Genomic DNA, 18,874 nt, shown 5'->3' with positions numbered 1-18,874 from the left:
ATCTCGATCGTGGGGACGGAGCACGTGCGTAGCAGCGTAGGTACCTACTCACCGAAAGAGACCGCCTACCAGCCGCCTACCAGCGGCTGACGAGTGGTCTGTCGCCTCCGCCTCCCGCCTGCTCCCCAGGCCCCTCCCATGCTCCTCCCCGCGGCTCCCCATCCCCCGACGCCCCTCGTCCCACCCCGAATCGAATCGAATCGGCCTAATGGGGAGGCCGCACGAAACGCAATCGGGCCATCGGGCATCGCCCCTTCCCTTCCTGGCAGGCTGGCACCCCCATCGCATCGCGCATCGACGGCGACCGGCGACGGCAAGCGACGGCAAGCGGTCCCTCCCTCTCTCTCCGCCCAGGTCGCCTCACAGGTCGCCGGACGCTTGCCGACGTTCCGGATCGCCAGGCTGCACATGCTGCGCAGCTACGCGGCGCACACGTGATGATGATCTGCATAGGTATGTAACCTATTACTCTGGCTATGCTACTCTGGGCAGTAGTTAGAGTGCATATGTATGTAAGTACATACAAAGCGGGATCGTCGATGATGCCGTCATTTGGTGGTTGTATACATATGATATGTATGATATGTATGAATGATATGTGCATAGAACCCAGATGTGGTCTTGCGACCGCGGATGATATGTATGAATTATGTATGATATATGGATGAGATGGGTGATATGTACGGTTGCTTTTTGTGAGTATTAGGGGAGATCGCGAGATCAAGATTTGCATTGTACGAGGTGCAATGTGCACTGGGGATTGCTTCCCGTGGTTCGGCAGCTCGTGTTGCAGCTTGCGTGTACTCTACTATACTATGATTACATAGGGTGGGGGACGTAATGGGGTACACTGGGCAGTGGGTAGGCTGATATTCGGCCTCGCCGCCACCTCTGGTAGGAGATAGGTACTCGTCCGGGGAGTCGGGGGCCATACCTACTCCACCTACGACTCACGAGGGATGGGCATTGGGAGCAGATATGTAGATCCTCCGGGTATCTACATATACTTGCCTAGATGAGTATATCTATACTTACTCACCAGTCTCACCTCCCTCCATACCCCTCCCTCCGTCCCTCCGTCCCTCCATCCCCGTCCGTCCCTCCGTCGGTCTCACAGACGTCAATGTGCGACACGTACGAAGGCGTCAGGCATCAAGAATCACCCAGCGCCGCGCGCTGTGTTACATACATACCCTCCCCTGCGGTTCGGCGCCGGAAGTCTGGCGATCTGAACTCTGAACTGAACGATGGGCACGCTTGTCCGACTTCCGGAGTGTGTACCGCCACTACCATCCATGACATACTCTACCGGAGACGCGCGCGGAGGGACCGTGCCTTGTGGACAGTGGACCTCCGATGGGAACGGGAGAGGAGACGGGGGGGAAGGGGGTGCAACGGGTCAAGGACGCGACGCCTGATCGTTGATGTTGATGTTGATGGCCATGACTCCATGTCATGCCTTGCCATGCCTTGCCTTGTGCCCGAAATTGTGAGAATCTCTGCCTATGTAGAAACTCGTGATACCAACCGCCGACCGGCGAGGGCGATGGGGCAAGGAAATTCAAATACAAGTTTCCGGTATCTACACACCACACACGCTCTCTCTATGATAGAGTAGAGGGGTAGGCACTCTAGGTACGACTCACGGTGGTCAGGCCGTATCTACTTACCTAGCTAACTTCGGTACTCCAGCTCCCCGTTTGAGGAATCCAACGTCACCGTCACCGTCACCGTCCTCGTTCTTCCCCTTGCCGCCGTCACCACCACCACCACCACCACCACCACCACCACCACCACCACCACCACCACCACCACCATCCTCACCACCACCACCACCACAGCGACGAAAGACGAAAGCCGACGTCTGAGGGAAATACCGGCACGTCAATGCATTAAGTATACTATATTCGCGACCGGGGGAGCGGGGGGGCCGGCGGGTGATCGGTCAGGTCGGGTCACGTCTCTCTCACTCTCTCTCTCTCACAAACACTCTCTCTCAAGAGAGACATCTGAGAGACATCTGACGCACCCTCAATGTCGCAGACAGGGCAGACTCGTAGACTCGCAGACGGAGAGACGGGCAGACGGACGGACAGATCGTCATCCATCGATGTCGTGGGACGTGCATCGATCCCATCCCTCCATCCCTCCATCCCTCCGTTCTCACCGCTTCGTGGCTCCCTCCCGAGTCATAGTCGCGCGAGAGCGGGTCACACGCGCGGCTGGTGGTTCGATGCTCGTGCTGAATGCGCCAGAGAGGGGGAGGGGAGGGGGTTAACCACCACTACCACCACTCCATTACTAGCACCTAGGAGTACATAGGAGTGTCACGGTGTCACCCTCACCCCATCGCGGACTATTAGTAGAGCATACATAGTATAGTATAGCAGTACCTACCACGGACTACATATGGGGGCCGCGACGTCTCCAGCTCGGGCTCCGGCCCCGCCGCCGGCTGTGGCTGTCTGTCGCTCAGACTCCGTGCAATCTTGGGTCTGATCATTGCGGACCATGCGACCCGTCATAGGCACTCTGGGCAGATTGGACACGGGGAGATTGCTGCCTCTACGTGCCTCTGCCTCTGACGCGCGCGCGGGGAAGAAGGCAAGGGAAGACAAGGGAGGACAAGGGATGGGAAGGGATGGGACGGGACCGCGTCCATGAACTCGAGTCTCGCGGGTTGGTATCTACACACTAGTATCTGTACCCATAGTGGAATGCAAATACGCAATCTGTTCTGCCAGCTAGCCGGGCATGCACTACCTGGAGAACATAGAGTACCTACGTAGTTATCGTATCGTATCTTCCGCTCACCGCCTCCCTTGACGTTGTGTTGTGTTGTGTTGTGCTGTGTTGTAGATATTGTGTTTTCATTTGTTTCTCTCGGTGGTGGCGCCGTGGTGGGGCGGCGGTGGAGGTGGTGATAGTGGTGATAGTAGCACCGAGTGTCTCGGACTTGAACTTGCACTTCAACTTGCACTTCTCTTGCACCAGGCAGTCCGAGACATGAATTTATAGTCTACAGGAAGTATTTCGATCCAGCCATCTCCTGCTCTACATACACATCTACATATCCATCGTATACTCCACATATGTAGGAGTCTAGATATGTAGGTAAGATGTAGTTAGATATTCCACAGCGATCGTCAGTTCCCAGAAAAGAAAAAGAAAAGACACGAAAAAGAAAAGACGACGAAAAAGGAAAGATACAGCGGACTCTCGAGTCTCCCATCTCATCTATCTACTAGTAAATCACATTTCCTCCATTTCCATTTCCATTTCCATTTCTATATCCGCATCTTCCTCTAGAACCCCGCGTGGAAAGAAAGCAAGAGAGAGAGAAAAAAAAACGTTGCACCCATCATCTCTCCATCTTCACGCTTCATCTCTTTCTCCCCCATCTCGGCCAAGATCGGCAGGGCAGGGCGCACCAAGATTTTTCCCTTCCCTTCCCCTCCCCAGTGGTGCGCACCCCCCGGACCATGGGTCATGATGATGCAGGGTCCTGTCCAGGCCAACAGGGCAGGGCAGGACAGGGCAGGACAGGGCAGGGCAGGACAGGGTCCGCAACCATCCCATCGCGTCTGGCATGGAGCCATGGAGCCATGGGCAAGGAGCCATGGGCAAGGAAAACACCCGGTTTTTTTTCTGTTCCCTTTTTACCCCACAAAACAGATATCTACATATCTGCAAGGAGTACCTTCCTGCCGAACGCGGAGGGAGGGGCCAGTACATAGAGTACCGTAGAATAGTAAGCAGAGCGTAACGTTAGTCGCAGACGTCAGCCTCCGTTTTTCTTGTTCTGTATGTATGGAGTTAGTCACACTTGATGATGATGAGCGAGCGAGCGCGCAAGGCAAGTATGTATCAACACCAACTTCTCCAACTACCCTTGAACAACTCCATTCACGACCGTCGCCACTATCAGCCAACCCGCCCGTCTCGACGTCCATCACCCAACATCCCCGCCGTCCATAGTACTGGTACATAGGAATACACGAAAAAAAAACTGGAATGTAGAACAATCCCACAAGTACAAACCAGAAAAAAGAAGAATACCCTCATACACGGCCTCAGCCCCAGTCTCACACAAACAAACGGACCAGGTCGGTCCAGTATGTAAATCAATTAAACAAAGCCCCGGCAGTTAACGGATGACGCAAGGAAGTGATATCTCCAGCACTAGCTGCCCTCCTCGTCCTCCTACTCATCACTGCCATCTTACAAACATCGCGCAATTCCTGATCGACATGGCCTTCGGGGTATCTGTTGACGCAATCGTACGTACTCCCCGCGCCGTATCTCGTGCTGCTCTTGCTCCACGTCCTTGCTCGTGAACTCGTGCCCCGCCGTCTCTTCGAGGAGCTGGTGCTGATCTTCGACTGAGATTGAGCATCCGTTTCGAACTCCTGCATCATCTGCAATGCCGCTTCCCAGTGGCCACTCACGACCACATTCTTGGCTGCGATGCGAGCGGGGGACGGAGAAAGATCGTCCGCCAGTACCGCAGCCGACGCCGTTCCCTGGTGGGAATCAACCGTATGTGTGGTGATGATCTCATTTAGCGCACTGGCGGCCTCGAGACTCCAGCTGCTGCTCCGCCTGATCCCAGCAGATGTCAGCGGAGGAGGAGGAGGGAGCAGAAGCTGATGCTGAAGATCCTGATCGACATCCAATAACTTCCTCTCCCCCGAGACGTGCACAGAACCGAGGTCCCCTTCGAACTCCACTATGCTCTCGGTCCAGCCGATTGTGGAAACCGATGTGCGGCGCATAGTGGTAGGCCTGTGCTGGTTGTACGGCCCGGGTAGAGAGCTGATCCGTGGAGGGATTTCTATGGATGTGTACTTGGATGTGATACGTCTCTGCGTTGTCGGCGGCAGGAAATCTGCAACACGTTCCGTTTGTCTCAGATGTGCCATGCCCTGAGAGTCGGAAAGGGAACCTACCGGCCAAGCGCAACCCTCCCAACCCCATGGGGGGTCCGTTCTTTCCTCCTGCCTGCGCAAACTCCAGCAGCTTCCAGTTCTCACCGTGCCTGTTCATGAGCCTGATCTGACTAGCGCTTTCCAGCCGGGATCTCCGCAGCGACAAGAAGGATCGTTTGCTCTGTGCCGGCAGCTTGCCCCGAACACTCCGTTCACGCTCCGTCTTGAGATGTCGTGAGGATAGGATCAGGGGGTTGATTGGGTGGTGGATAAATGTCTTATGCTTATCTTCCCTGGAATCCATGGTAGGGAGAAGCTGCTTCTTCACGGTGTCGGTACCATAGTACCGTAGAAGCTCTGATACCAGAGATGGATGATATCCTGCGAGCTCACGTGAAGCCCGTATACGTGTAAAACGCCACCAGGGAACTCGAGTGACTAGCTCTTGAGATCGCTGCTCCTTCATGGCCCGGTTCAAGATCCTCAGGAACAGACTGGGACGCTTCTTGAGGCGAGCAGTGATCGCCGGGTCCGCAGACAGCAGCGGCGGCTGGGAATCCGCTGCAGTTTCTAGACGAGTGATACGACGGTGACGACGACGAAACGCTCGGCGGGCTTGTTGGTGGAGAATTGACCGACGGCGTCCTATAGTATGTGCAGTAGCGATCGTGCCCTCGCCATTCACCTCCTGTACTCTTTCACACTCATCCATCTTCAACTCCTTCTCCAATTCGATTTCCAACTTCATCACATGCCTCATCTCCATCTTCAGCGCATCACCCTTGTTCAACTCATAGCTACGATTCCATCAATTCAGCCCTTCTTTATCCTCCTCCAGAGCAAGGAAGTACCTATGAGCTGTCTTGACCAAGAGCCCAGGAGCACTGGCACACCTCTGCAGTGCGGCTCCCTCGACCTCGTGACGTTCAAGCTGTTGGTAAACGAATGACACTATTGAGTGGCGGTGGGCGGGAGGAGCTGCATCTCCGTAAACGTCGTGCATGACGGCAGTGGAAGCGGAGGACGGTGTGCACTGTGCTAGTGATGGCCGTATTGTACAGTGATGGTATTGTTCAATGTACTGTCGATGTGGAGAAGGCAGAGAGGAAGAGCGAAGAAGGGAGTGTGAGAAAGCGAGTGACGTAACCATGGCCCAATATGGACGTGCGCATATCGAGTTGAGTATTATCCTTAGACTCGAGCTCGTCTGGTATGGTTGATATGTATGTACGGACCAATGAAGCCAGGACTGTGCATCATTCCTTCAACTGTCTCGAACGCACACGCCTCTGGTCTTAAACTGTAGGGAGAATATTCTCACCACACTTATGATTATAACCTCAGGGTGAGGTTTGTCGGTCGTTATGGATATCTATCACAGCCCATCACTCGCTCTTCTCCTCCGCCCCTTTGAAGATCGCTGACCAAAAGTCCCTTAAAGCATCCATCCATCGGGAAGATGAATTAGAAAGAGCCCAGACCCGTCTCAACAAGGAAGAATGATTGTTTCCACTTCTCATCGGCATCGTCTGCTTCCATTAGAAGCAGCCAAACCGCACTCTCAATACGTATGGCTCACCTGCAGTGCTCACCTTATCACGAAGATTGGGATTGAGCAATTTCAGATGCTCTCGGTATCCGTGAGAGGACTCGGAGCCTGGAGGATTAAACGATACAAACAGGAGCTGGGGCGGGCTGGCGGGCTGGCGGGCTGGAGGCGGGGATGGTGCGGACATGGCCCTGTAGTAGTGGTCGCCACACTCGGGTTCTTGACTGAATGGAAGGGTTAAACACTTGCAAAGGTTCCAAAAAGTGGGGTTGGCTGGGGGGGATAAACGTGACTTCGTTGCCCGCTGTGCATGTAGCGTATGTACATACCATGGTGGAATTTGTTGCCTTGCGCATTCGATGTTCCTCGGGCTAATGGAGGAGGACAGTGTGTGTATAAAGTGGATGTGATTCAGAACAACTTTCGTCCTTCCAGCGCCAGTGGAGAGACTTCGTCCTACTCCTGAGTCTCGATCGCTATGTATCGTACAAAAAAGGAATCTCATTGTACATACGCAAATCCAACCGTTTTCAACAAGGCTACAGATAATGGTGGTACATATAGAGATTTAATATGACCTCTACGATCGTCCCGTCGGCTCCATGGATCCATCTCCGGGCCCGTGTCATAAAAGAGCCCGGCCAGCCATGACAGCCGCATGTGAAGATGTGCAAAACGGCGGGATTGGCAGCGGGAGAAGGAATCGAAGCCGTCACCCACACTTTTTCTCATACGTACGAACTTGGCCGAATCCCACTGCCGTACATACAGTTACATATTCGTTGTCATCATGTAATAGTATCAGTGAAGATAAGGGTGGTACAGCACATCTTTCGTGATCGTCCCTTCGGCCCCGGGCCTTCAGCGCTATAGATAGATCCACCGCTTCTTCGAGTGCCGAGCTCGAGTCGCTCCTACTAGGTAGTAATTGTACGAACTCACAAACTCGATCGGCATGAATGCATTCCCCTGTGACCGGTCGTGGGGTCAACTACCAACGGTATTCACCGTCCAGTGACCAGTCACAGCGCAATTGGAAGTCCTAACGTCGCGAGTCAAGACGACCGAGTCCGTGAGTTCCGTGTCGTCTTTTTTCCTTCTTTTTTTCAGTGGTCAACCGTCAAGCTCGTGAAGATCCCCACACATTCCACAACTACTATGTATGAAGTACCGTTGTCTGCGGGTCCCTGCCCCAGTCCCAGCCCCTCGAGCGAGCGTAAGCTTTATGTCTATCAACAAGCTATATCATGTATGTATGTATACCCCCTAGCCCAACTACATCATATGTATGTCTACTCGTATATATCGTCATGTATGTATGTATGTATGATGTTTGCGCTCCGCTCCGGAAGATATTTCCGTCCGTCGGCAGATGCGGCTATCCAACCCCCGTCGCGCTCATGCGTTTGTCTGCACGCAATAACTACGTTTAAACGCGGTCTGCAGACATAAGGCATTCATGTGCCGCGTGGTACAGAGACGCGACAGGCATGGGGGGAGCCTGGGGAGGAAGGAGGCTGTGCATATAGGCAGGCAGCAGGTCATATATATCACTCGACGACGATGTCGATGGAGAGGGGGTGTGTGGATGGGAGATTGTTGCGAACCGGCGGGAAATGACGGTAGGTACATACTCCGGCTTATTTTTTCCATCCCTCGGAAAAAAACGTAGTCTCAGCCTACGGTACAGTACTCGGATGTCAATTGCACTGGCGTTTGCAGATCATGCATATCACTCGCGTGTTGAAAGCGCGACACGTCACCGGGGGAGGAAAATCGTCACAGATTGAGTTTGGGTTTGCGGGGGATCATTTACTAGAGCGGCCGACGGCGGGTGGGAACTTCCGCTGGGGAGATATGGTGGGCTGATCTTTTCGGCCGTCGGAACGCACGGGCGGAGGAGCGAGTGGGCTTCTATGCTTCTTGGCTGAAGCTTCTCCTAGATATGTAACCCCGTCCGAAGACTCCCCCGAGAGATCTTCGAGAAGATCTTCATAGTAAAATTAATCTACAGCGGGCTACGTACGTACTCTTAGCACCTCGGCCTCGGTAACTAGTGGATGGCACTGAGAAATCGTGGTCGCAAAGCAACACAAACTGACATACTGATACATAACGAAATCGATGGATCAATAAATAACTAAACATGTAAAGAGCTAAGCCGGACTACATTGAAAAGGAGAAGGAATTGACAAGAAGCAGAATCAAAATGAGGGAATACATTGATATACAGAAAAGACGGCCCCCTGGGGGTGTGGGTATAAAAAAGACCTCAACGCGAATCAAGGCCACAGACAGAAGAGAAGGACGGAAATGGCGTGCAAAAAAAAGACAATGACCTCCGCGAATAACGAAAACTACCATTCAACAATCTAATAGGAAAGAACCATCATAAGAAATTCCCATTTTGACGTCTCACTCGAGCGATACCCCGTTCTCATCCTCGAGCAACTCTTCAAGAACGGCATTACCTATCTTGACCTTAGTCGGGTCTATACTCCTAGTAGCGCTCTCGACCTTCCAGACCAACGAGTGGAACTTGTCATAGAATTCATACGCATCCTGATGTTTTTCCAGTCGGTACTCGAGCAGATCCCACCACTCCCTATCGATCCAGATCGAAAGCCCGGCCCGGAACTTGACGTACTCCCACCAGCACGGGAAATAGCCGCTCCACTCCCAATCTAGAATCCCCACGACATGGCCATTTCTCACAATGATATTGCCGAAGCCGAGGTCGCCATGCGTGTAGGTCCAGGGCAGACATTCGGGCATTTGGGCCCGCAAGCGAGAGAGAGCCTTCCGGGGGATCTGGCCTTTGAGCGTCGCAACCATCGCGTTCCAAAGTTCGTCCTGGGTGGCGAACGGGCCCTGTGGTTTAGGCTGCGGGTAGTTAAACATCAGAGTATCGACGTTGCCACTCTCCTTGACCCTTCCGTAGTAGTTTGACGTCAGCCCCCGGAGCTCCTTCAGATATTTGGCCGTTTCGTCGGCCATCCTCTCCTTCTCCCGCCAGGTGAGCGTCGGCCACAACGATTCGAGCGACTCGCCGGGAATCTTCGTTTTGAGGGAGAAGTGCACCTGGCTCTCCTTGTCGAGCCATTCGTGGAGTCCCCTCTGCACGGGGATCCTGGTGTTCTCGCGGAGGAACTCGAGGATCGCAAACTCGTCGTTGGGCGTTTCGACAGCCGTGATCGGCCTCTCGCGGCAGACAACCTCCGACCCCAAGCCCCAGATGCGCCGGTTGCCCGACCGATGGAGCAGGCCCACTTGGCTGCGGACATCCCGGAACGTCGCGATAGGCGCGATGTGCTTCCGGTAATGCGCGGCCATCGCGTGGGCGAGGTTAGGGATCGAGCTCGGACGAGAGACGGGACGGGGGATGGGATGGGATGGGATGGGAAGGGATGGAGAGATGGGCAGCAAGTAAGAAAGAAGTGTGGTAGTGGTAGTGGTAGTGGGTTGTGGCTGTGGCCGTGGTTTCGGAGCGATATCGATCGTGCGCGCGCGCGGTTGTTTGAGCTACCTCGAATGGGGAAACTATGCTGGCTGGTGCTGCTACGCGCCACAGGAGGATCAATATTGCTCGAAGCGCGAGGTCGTAGAGTAGAAAGGGACGGACCGACCCTACTTCTTTCCGAACCCGGAGAACCGCAACTTTAGGATGCGGGAGATGGCCGACGGGAGTTTGCGCGGTCGCACACACGCCACGCGCAGGAGAGGATGGAGAGGAAATGCGCGAGAGAAGCCGCAGTGTGTCGGAGGAATCCGAACCGAATCGAATCGAAGCTATTGTTTCGCTGCTAGCTAGCTGCTCAGGAATATCACGGCATTAGGCGGGGCTGTCGATATATAGCGGATGCATTGAGACTACCTTACGCTCTGTTGATGGCCGGTTGCTGTCGCATAGGAGGTTGCACACGCTTTAGAATCGGTGTTCTGCGGCGGCGGGACTCGAGAGTGCTTGAGCCGTGCTTTATTGTCTGGTACTTTGAGCATTCTTGACTCCCTTAGCGCTGCATGAAGCCATGGGGGTTCTTCTTGGTCCACCCTTTGCCTCGCGAAATCGTCCCCAAACCCTGCAACCCCTCTTTGCGCTCCGCCTTAGCTCAGTCACCCGCTCTCAGCCGCGCACTCTGCCTCGACCATGGCTGGGCTATGGGTACCCTACACGACTCCGATCCAGTGATACTGAGACAAGCGGCCGATTGCGTCGCGCCGCTAGTTTCATCTGCATCGGATCCGAGCGGCTCACGCGCTTGTCCCAAATCAAGGCGCGGCCCAACTGCAACTTCTCCCTCGGGGCTCTTTCGGTATCTCCAGAAAACGAACTCGTCCTGATCGATGCTGATTCCAAGTGTACGAGCAGAGTCCGCTCGATGGGCATTCCGTACCGTTCTAGATGATCTGGCCGCGTGTAGGTGACGCTTCATGCGTACGGTATGCATCGAATGAAGATGACCGTCACGACGGCCGGCCACTCACCCTCCACACGACACATGGCATACGATCCATCATCTCACCCCTTGGCTGAATAGGTCCATTGTCAGCCGAGAGCCACCTAATCTCGAATTGCCGCCCACGACAGGGAAGACAGGAGGGATAATCGACAGCGAGTGTTCAGAGCTCTCGGTCGTGCTATCCGAAACAATGCCTCCCAGTTGATGGCCTCACAGCATCACAGGCTCCCCTCGATGCCCTATATCATCCGCGCCGACGTGGGCATCGTGAGCTTACGGATCGACACCGGAGACGTCACTGTGTGGCGGCGACAGCAGCAGCAGCAGCGGAGACACAGCAGCCATCCCCGAAGATCACGATATGTAGCCATTAGGCCACCATTCACCGGGGGTGGATGGGTGTGCGTCACAGGAACATTACAATCTTGACTTGCATCGGTAGATGCGTGCTGAACGAATCAACCCACTCGATGGGCGTTCGTTGGCAGCATTTTCTCTTTCCGGGGGGTGGGGGTTAGTTCCTGAATCGAATCAGACACACACACACACACGTTCCGGAAGCCGGTTAGCAACCAGCTGTCATTCTACTTGCTTGACCGGTACGACGTTGGAAGAGGTCATCCGGGTTGATGATACACGGATCATTGGCCGGGCGATATTCTTTTCGCCCTACAAAGTTGAAATCGGGATGGGATGGGCCATGGAGTTACTGGGCATCACCGTCAAGGATTTCCGGGTGTTTGTTTTGTTTTGTTTTGAATGCCATTTTTCCCGTTTTGAGCGGAGATAGGGGGGGGGCCCTCTTATTGTACATAGAGGACGGTGGTGAATGCGAAGGATTCTTCAAGATTGCCGGTTTTGGAACTTTGACACTTGGTATCGATCGACAGCAAAGAATGTTCCTTTCATACCCATAGTTGGCTGAGTGTCATCATGATCAAGACCAAATTGAATGTGCTATGACGAAACCGAAAAAACCATAGGTAGTGGACTGAGGATGGTGCTGAGGATGTTGCTGAGGATGATCGCGATGATGACGGTGGGTGATGATAATCTCAATGCGATTTGCGTGTTTCATGGTACGTACCTAGTCAGGAACGCACACGGATGGTGCTTCGTTGAAGAATTTTCCGAACTCTGCAATCGCGATAAACCTCCGCGCGGGGGAGGGGGGGCGCTAGAACCCATACTATCCTGGCGGTTCACTTCAGGGCTGGCGGCAAAACTGGCGCAAACCGATCATAGTGCGGTAATTGCTCCGACCTTTTTTTCGGCTTCAATATTTTTTGTTCGCGGAAAAGTAAAAAACTTGTGAAATCTATGCCCTACAGCGACGCGAGTGAACGAGCGGCGGAGAGAGAGAGAGAGAGGCTAGGCAGCCACAGACGCCATGACTATGCACAGACGAACAGCCAGACCCTTACCTACTCCGGCTACTGCGTAAGTGGCTGCGCCTTTCCCGCGCGCACAGTGCGTGTCGACAAACACAGAACTCACCGCAAGCATTTAACGGAAGTGCAATCGATAAGATAATAAGATAAGCGAGTGTCTAAGATGGAGAAGCGAGCTCGCGTAGGCTGTCTGTTTCGGTTTTATTTTGCCACCCCCCCCTCCTCTTCCCCCCCCCCTTCCCCGCCGACGTTACAGGGAATGTAAAACAGATTCGAAGGGGGAGTTACAGATGTTCAAGTGCGTCCAGCGAGCCTGCAGCTCCTCCCCGCGACTGGCCACCCCTCCCAGGAGCGCAAAGGAAGGCAACGGAGTCTTCCGTACGATATGCGACGATGGAGTCGAGCAAGGGTGGTGGAGGAGGGAAACAATGGAAAGGAGCGGAAGTGGTAGTTTGTTTCAAGGTTGTTTTGATAGAATGATGAACTGATGCCGGCGCGGGCGGGTGTTGCGATTATCGTCACTAGATTAACGGTGAGGTTGAGTATGTAGGACGGTGAATGCTATGATCGTGAGTGCGGCACGGTGCCAGCAAGCAAGCGATTTGCAGGCGAACGAGCCATTGCACCTCTCACGGCAGTTACCCCTCTCCTTAACTGCTAGCCATCTGGCCGCACCGTAGTGCGATCGGTCCTAAACGGTCGCCCAATGCAAAACGGGCATTCGGTGGCGGTGCATCTCTGCGGAGGGAGTCGCTAGTCGGCTAGCCACCAACCGCGCGCTTCTGTACCACCACACCAGGGCACGGCCCAAGCGTGCACGGTCTCTCTGCTGCCAACCGCTGACCATGACTGCCTGCAGCTTAACGAGCGAATTTTCGCCTCCGAAAAGCTCTGACCACTGCTAAAGCCTGCATTACCGGATCCTCTGCCCACCCCCTCCAAAGGCATGGAAAGATTCTGCACAGCTTACAGGCCCGGCCGCAGCCCTTCCGCCGCACGTGCCTTAGCCGTAGCGGGAGAGCTACAGCACACAGCCCCCATAGCGCTCAAACCATCGTCCAGCGTCGTTGGTGCAGACTGAGATTGGATGGAGCATGGTGCATGGAGCATGGAACCAACGATGGAAGGCAGCCAGCCCGTGCAGCCGTGCAGCCGTGCAGCACATGCTCCATGGAAGCTTCCGCAGACCTTCCACACATGACGCTCCCTGCATTTGCCACAGCGGTCGCTTGCTAGGCTGTCGTTTGCCGAACCTCCTGCGTTATCTGGTCGATACCACCTCCAACGATCCTTCCGCCCTACTCGTTCTCATGCACGCACGATATCCACAATTACTCCCAGTATGTGCGTCTCACCAGTCGGTGCTCCATGCCAGAAAAGGAGGGAGACCGTTCCTGAGCGATAGGGAAACGGCTGTGCAACATGTCCCCCAGACCGCTGGATCCTTTGGTATAGTGGGTTCGCATTGAATGGAGGTGGAGGTGGAGGTGGTGGTGGGTATGGAGCAGTTCAGGGGACAACGTCCCACTAACTTCAATCCTTCAGAGGCCTAAAGAATCATATATGAGGACCAGATCCAATTGCCTATGTTCGAGATATTCACCAACACTCTTCAGCAAGCTCGCCAGACATACATATTCCAAACCAACTCTCCCGACATCATCCAAACACCTCAGCATCTTCTCTCTCAATCCTCCTCACCGTACTCTATCGCCTCCTCCTTCGGGTCTTCCTCGACTCTTTCCACTACAAACACCTTCAATCAATCAACGCAATGAGATTCACTTGCCCTAGCTGCGGTTACGAAGTGACCTCGCAGGTCCCCGTCTGTCAGAAATGTGGGCTTTACTGTGGACGAAAGATGACTTCCGCGTTCCGCTCCACCAAAAAGGTTTGTAGTGTCCTCTTTGCTTTTGCTTGTTTGTACACATTCTGACATTTGCTTTTGTTTAGATTTCAACAATGGCTGCTAGACTGTGGAGCAGTCGGACCTAAGTCAGCCCTCGACACACGATCTCCGGCTGTGCCTCGAACTGGACGCCCCCACCAGCTGTGATTGGCTGTGGTGGTGGTGGCTTCCTCCTCCTCTTCCCTCATCCCTTCGGATTCGCTTTCCTTCCTTGTTGTATCTGCACTGTACGTGCCTGTCTGTGTCTGCCGTACCTCTTTGTGTTTGACTCTTTTTACCTCTCTTTCCTTCCTGAGCTCGGCCATCTATTCTTTCCTTACATATTTCACTTGATCGATTTCCGTTTGTGCGGTCAATAGATTCTGTTTTTTCATTTTCTCCTTGTCTCCTATGTATGTGTTGATGGCTTGTGGAGTCTGTACTTGTACTGTCTGTGTTGCGGTGGATTCTGTACCAGTATTGTCGAAGGACTGTGCGCTGGGGATGGATTTCCTTTGCTTCCGAGCTTGTGTTGTATGAGTCTATTCTACTGTATTCTAGCTGTTGCTCACAAGTCAATGTTGGTCACCATCACCATGATGCTTCCCTTTGGGCAATCCAGTCCGTCCATACTACAGTGAACAAAAGCGGCACCTCATGGTCCAATGCCCATAGTTACATCTGTACATTGATTCATGCCTTCCGACAACCACTACAATCCTAGCTCCAGCATCTTCATCACCCCATTATCCTGTTTGCCAGATCAATTGTCAGACTAGAATCCAGAGTAAACATATCCCCACTAGGCAGAAGTTGCTACACTTGGAAACAAACTACAGCTATCATACAAGTAACTGCTTACATACTTACTGTACCAAGTACCAAGGATGCATGCAACCGTCAGCCACTGTTCCAAGTGCTCTAGAACTTCATGGGCAACGGTCATGTGAGCCACAGCTGTCGTCCGTACTCTGCACTCTATGTACACCCTGCATCCTGCAGGCGTCAGGCTCCCCAGCCCACGGCCGGGCTTTCGAACGATCTAATCACGACTGAGGGGATAGAGATTCGAATCGGAGTTTGGAGGTTCATGCTGATCGACGACCCGGGGAATCCGAGTTTATGGCGCTGGGATGGGATGGTACAGTCAGGCGGGGTCGACGGCCAGTAAAGTTCACGGCGTCCCCGCAGCCAATCGTTGTCAGCTCTGTTCCAGGCTTCCAGCCGTTCCAGCCCGGGTACGTACTTTTTACACCCACGATCCCCGTCGCACATCGGTCCTATATATCTATCGCATAGATTCGAACCCTGATTCTAGGAGGAGGGAGGTGCATAAACGCCGGTATCCATCCATCAATCCCCGCCGTTGCGATCCTGGCCACTCGGTTACTCGATATTAGCCACACCTTGGGCTGGTAGATGTGCATAATCCACGCTCACGGTTTAGCATTACCCGGTGCGATGCATGGTGTCATTGCTGATCCGATATGAGCATATATATGGGCGGGGTCCCGGTGGACATAGAGTGTATCTGACAGCTTACCAGTTGAATCAACAGATCTATCTATCAATCGGCACGGCGCATCTGTGTGTTACCGCTCCGGAAGCGTTCGGCGAGCCGCGCTTCACCGGCGCAGACGCTGGGTTCTGGACTTGGTCGAGATACCTAAAGGCGCGGGTGGCGGGTTGTATAAACATGAATGGCATGAGTACCACTCTGCAAACAGGCCTTCAGTCGAGCGCCCGGTCAACGCCAACTCGGAAATCCCTCTAGCATCGTGCTCCGCGGTAGTCCGCCCCACCCCAACAGCGCATATCGATCACACCTCGATCGACCTAACCCGCACCCTGAAAGTGCCGCGCTTCTGTAGCGTATGTATGTACCCTCAAGCGGCACTCTTCGCTCGATAGATGCGCTTACGGGATATTGGATGTGGAGACGCGAAGTCGCCGGCATGTATGTACATACGATGCAGTTTCTGGGAGAGCCACTTGTTTTGCCTCGTAGGAACATGTGCATGAGTAGGCAGAGATGTATTGGGCAAAATTTACCGGCCACCGGTAAACTCATCCCTCTACCCCGCACCCACGAAGAGCCGATCGATGTAGCTCCTACAGACGAAGCCGTACCCGAGATGTGCTGCATGAAAAATCCACCGGGGCAATCCGGGGTAATGATTGCCCTACCCGGGCGTAGACGGAGATAGTTACACTAGTCGGCGGGTCGGCGACCCCGGCACTGTCACGAATCATGCCCCGCGATTCCTGTACACTCCGCAGCCCTCGGTACATATCATCCAGCCACACTTCAACTCTGCATCACCACTCGAGCTCACTGACCCCGCTCTCGAAGATGTGCCTTGTTTGGACCTTCATATGTACGGACTCCATTCCACCATCCCACCATCAAGCGAGTGGCACAGTACATACATGCGGGGTTTTAGCACCACATGTAGTTACTCATGTATGTAATGTGCATCACCGGCCCGCCTTCACGCCTCGTCGGCAACCCGTAAATCTTCATGACTGTGCTGTAGGCTGTGGGCTGTAGGCTGTAGCTAGAACTGATCCGGACAGGCGACGTGGAAAGAAGTACCGGACGACGGCTCCGGGACCGATCTTTTCGCAGGACGGACATACCGAAACCTTCAGAATATGGCACAACACGGCTCGGTCCCGACCTGAGCCGTGGCACCGCAGTTTTCCCGACAGGGGCCGCATTTCGGGCATTTAACGGATCGGATTGAATCCATGGTGCGCGAAGCCGAGCTTGATCGGTGATTCCATCCATCCATCGGCACATCCTCCAGGCGCGACCGAGAATCTCCACGGGAGCACGGGTACCTGCACCCGCACCCGCACCCGCACGCTTAGCGCTTAATCCGTCCCCCCCCCTGGCTAATCACGGTAAAGTCTGTATGTAATTAAGCGCCAGCGGCCGCTGCTGCCAACCATTATCCGGAACAAGCCGAAGTTCCGATAAGCCCGATAATCGATAAGCCACAATGCCAGGGTGCGCTAGTGCGCTAGTGGACGAGCACGCGGGGTGGGGCAGGACAGAGCCTGGTGGTGGTGGTGGTGGAGGGCAGACACGGCGTCCGCGCCTTCTAGACGGATGCCTCATCGGTGATGTACAGGCCTGGGCTTTGCGCCGATTGGTAGAGGACTCAGGAGATGTCTCTGATACATATCTACCTCATTTCGTTCGCCCGACTGGGGGTTCAAGGCGTGTGCGCACATGAAACTAGAGGGCTGAAGTTTGGACCACGGAATGTGTGAGAACCGGGAAATGAATGCATTGTTCGGAGATTCAAGTGGTGGCAAGGCCGCAAGGTACCGATCTTGGATGGAAAATGAGGCTGGCGAACACTGGACTCCCAGCCAGCGAACCATCATGGTTCTATGCTTCTCAGGCATAAGTAGAGCAACGGCGAGCAATAGCACATGTGTATATAACAAGATTCATTTCAGCACACACACACACACACTCCCTCCCAGCCAGCCTATAGCTTCACCATCCCACTACCCCTTCCCGCCATCAGCCCAAAGTCTCTGGCCATCTGGAGGGTGAGTACCCACTAGTTTTTTAAAAACTTCGCATGGTAGGCCACATGGTCCTCACCAAAGGTGGAGATGAAGAAGTAGCTGTGATCGTAATCCTGCACAGTCCATTAGCCCTCTCCCTCCCTGTTAATTTTCGTAGGAAGGTAACTCACAGGCTGATATCGAACCTCGACCTCGGCACCCGCCTCCTTCGCCGCCTTCTCAAAGTTCTCTGGCAGCAACTGTCCCTGCTTGTAGAAGTTGTCTCCAGTGCCGACATCGATCAGCGCCTTGAAACCCTTGCCCTTCCACTCCTTGAGGAGCTCCGTCGCATCGTGCGCCTTCCACGCCTCCTTATCCTCGCCCAGGTATCCGGCAAACGCCTTCTGTCCCCACGGGCAGTTGATAGGGTTCGATATGGGCGCGAATGCGGACACACTCTTGTACATTCCGGGGTTCTTGAGGAACAGCGTCAATGCACCATGGCCGCCCATGGAGTGTCCGGTGATCGACACGCGCGAGGAGTCCAGCTGGTCCTTGTACGCGGGGAAGAGTGTTGACGGAAGCTCCGAGGTGATGTACGAGTACATCTTGTAGTTCTTCTCCCACGGGCCGTTGGTGGCATCCACGTAGAACCCGGCGCCGGTACCAAAGTCCCAGCTGTCATCTTCACCAGCGATAGAGGCCCCGCGGGGTGAGGTATCGGGGTACACGATCGCGATTCCGTGCTGCGCGGCGTGGCGTTGGAGGAAGCCCTTTTCTGCGCAGTTGTCGCCCGTGCAGGTGAGTCCAGAAAGGTAGATTAGGACAGGGACTTTGGTGGTGTTGGTTTGAGGTGGAAGGTAGAGGTTTAGGGCCATGGGAGTGCCAGTGGATTTGCCTAGGGAGAGTTAGAGGTTATTTGGGGGCGCGGACTCAAGAGGACGCACTGTCGTGTTGAAGCTTCAGCAGCTTACCGCCGAAGCTGGCGATTGTAGCTTTGGTTTCGAAGGTCATTTTTGCAAGAGAGTGGTGGTGGGTGTGATAGTGGTGGAGGTGTACTTTCAGCGATTGATTACGGGTAAATCGCGAAGGGTAGAGGTGGAGATGGAGATGTGGATTGAAAACGGGACGAT

General features: G+C 54.2%; 4 protein-coding genes across 4 annotated transcripts; all 4 read right to left on the bottom strand.

Annotated features, from left to right (window-relative positions):
* Positions 1-3,889: 3,889 nt before the first annotated feature.
* BZA05DRAFT_161576 (uncharacterized protein) lies at positions 3,890-5,997 on the bottom strand. Its single transcript, XM_051479091.1, has 3 exons — positions 5,780-5,997; positions 4,950-5,725; positions 3,890-4,888 (listed from the first exon to the last, which is right to left on the bottom strand). The coding sequence occupies exons 1-3, from the start codon at positions 5,929-5,931 to the stop codon at positions 4,125-4,127; spliced, it is 1,692 nt and encodes a 563-aa protein (XP_051342881.1). The 5' UTR covers positions 5,932-5,997; the 3' UTR covers positions 3,890-4,124.
* A 2,761-nt stretch (positions 5,998-8,758) lies between these two features.
* On the bottom strand, positions 8,759-10,047 carry BZA05DRAFT_161558 (kinase-like domain-containing protein). The gene has a single exon (XM_051479090.1). It carries the CDS (start codon positions 9,808-9,810, stop codon positions 8,893-8,895), a length of 918 nt encoding a protein of 305 aa, XP_051342880.1. The 5' UTR covers positions 9,811-10,047; the 3' UTR covers positions 8,759-8,892.
* A 539-nt stretch (positions 10,048-10,586) lies between these two features.
* Positions 10,587-11,282, bottom strand: BZA05DRAFT_415631 (uncharacterized protein; the record flags this gene model as incomplete). Its single annotated transcript, XM_051485325.1, has 2 exons — positions 10,587-10,824; positions 11,215-11,282. 2 exons carry the CDS (start codon positions 11,280-11,282, stop codon positions 10,587-10,589), a joined length of 306 nt encoding a protein of 101 aa, XP_051342879.1.
* Positions 11,283-17,794: 6,512 nt separating this feature from the next.
* BZA05DRAFT_332033 (Alpha/Beta hydrolase protein) lies at positions 17,795-18,755 on the bottom strand (the record flags this gene model as incomplete). Its single annotated transcript, XM_051480621.1, has 3 exons — positions 17,795-17,875; positions 17,933-18,639; positions 18,689-18,755. 3 exons carry the CDS (start codon positions 18,753-18,755, stop codon positions 17,795-17,797), a joined length of 855 nt encoding a protein of 284 aa, XP_051342878.1.
* Positions 18,756-18,874: the final 119 nt, after the last annotated feature.

Source organism: Tricharina praecox, assembly GCF_024521635.1.
Source record: "Tricharina praecox strain CBS 144465 chromosome Unknown BZA05scaffold_3, whole genome shotgun sequence".
Lineage (NCBI taxonomy): Eukaryota > Fungi > Ascomycota > Pezizomycetes > Pezizales > Pyronemataceae > Tricharina > Tricharina praecox.
The sequence above is the reverse complement of the archived record's forward strand: the minus strand, read 5'-3'. Positions and strand labels throughout refer to the sequence as shown.

What these genes read in the sequence shown, in the direction of transcription:
- BZA05DRAFT_161576 (XM_051479091.1), bottom strand. Translation starts at nt 5,931, where the DNA reads ATGCACGACGTTTACGGAGATGCAGCTCCTCCCGCCCACCGCCACTCA. An exon ending in TTGGTCAAGACAGCTCATAG is followed by an intron (nt 5,726 to 5,779) that starts GTACTTCCTTGC and finishes ATGGAATCGTAG; the next exon opens with CTATGAGTTGAACAAGGGTG. An exon ending in GGGAGGGTTGCGCTTGGCCG is followed by an intron (nt 4,889 to 4,949) that starts GTAGGTTCCCTT and finishes AACGTGTTGCAG; the next exon opens with ATTTCCTGCCGCCGACAACG.
- BZA05DRAFT_161558 (XM_051479090.1), bottom strand. Translation starts at nt 9,810, where the DNA reads ATGGCCGCGCATTACCGGAAGCACATCGCGCCTATCGCGACGTTCCGG.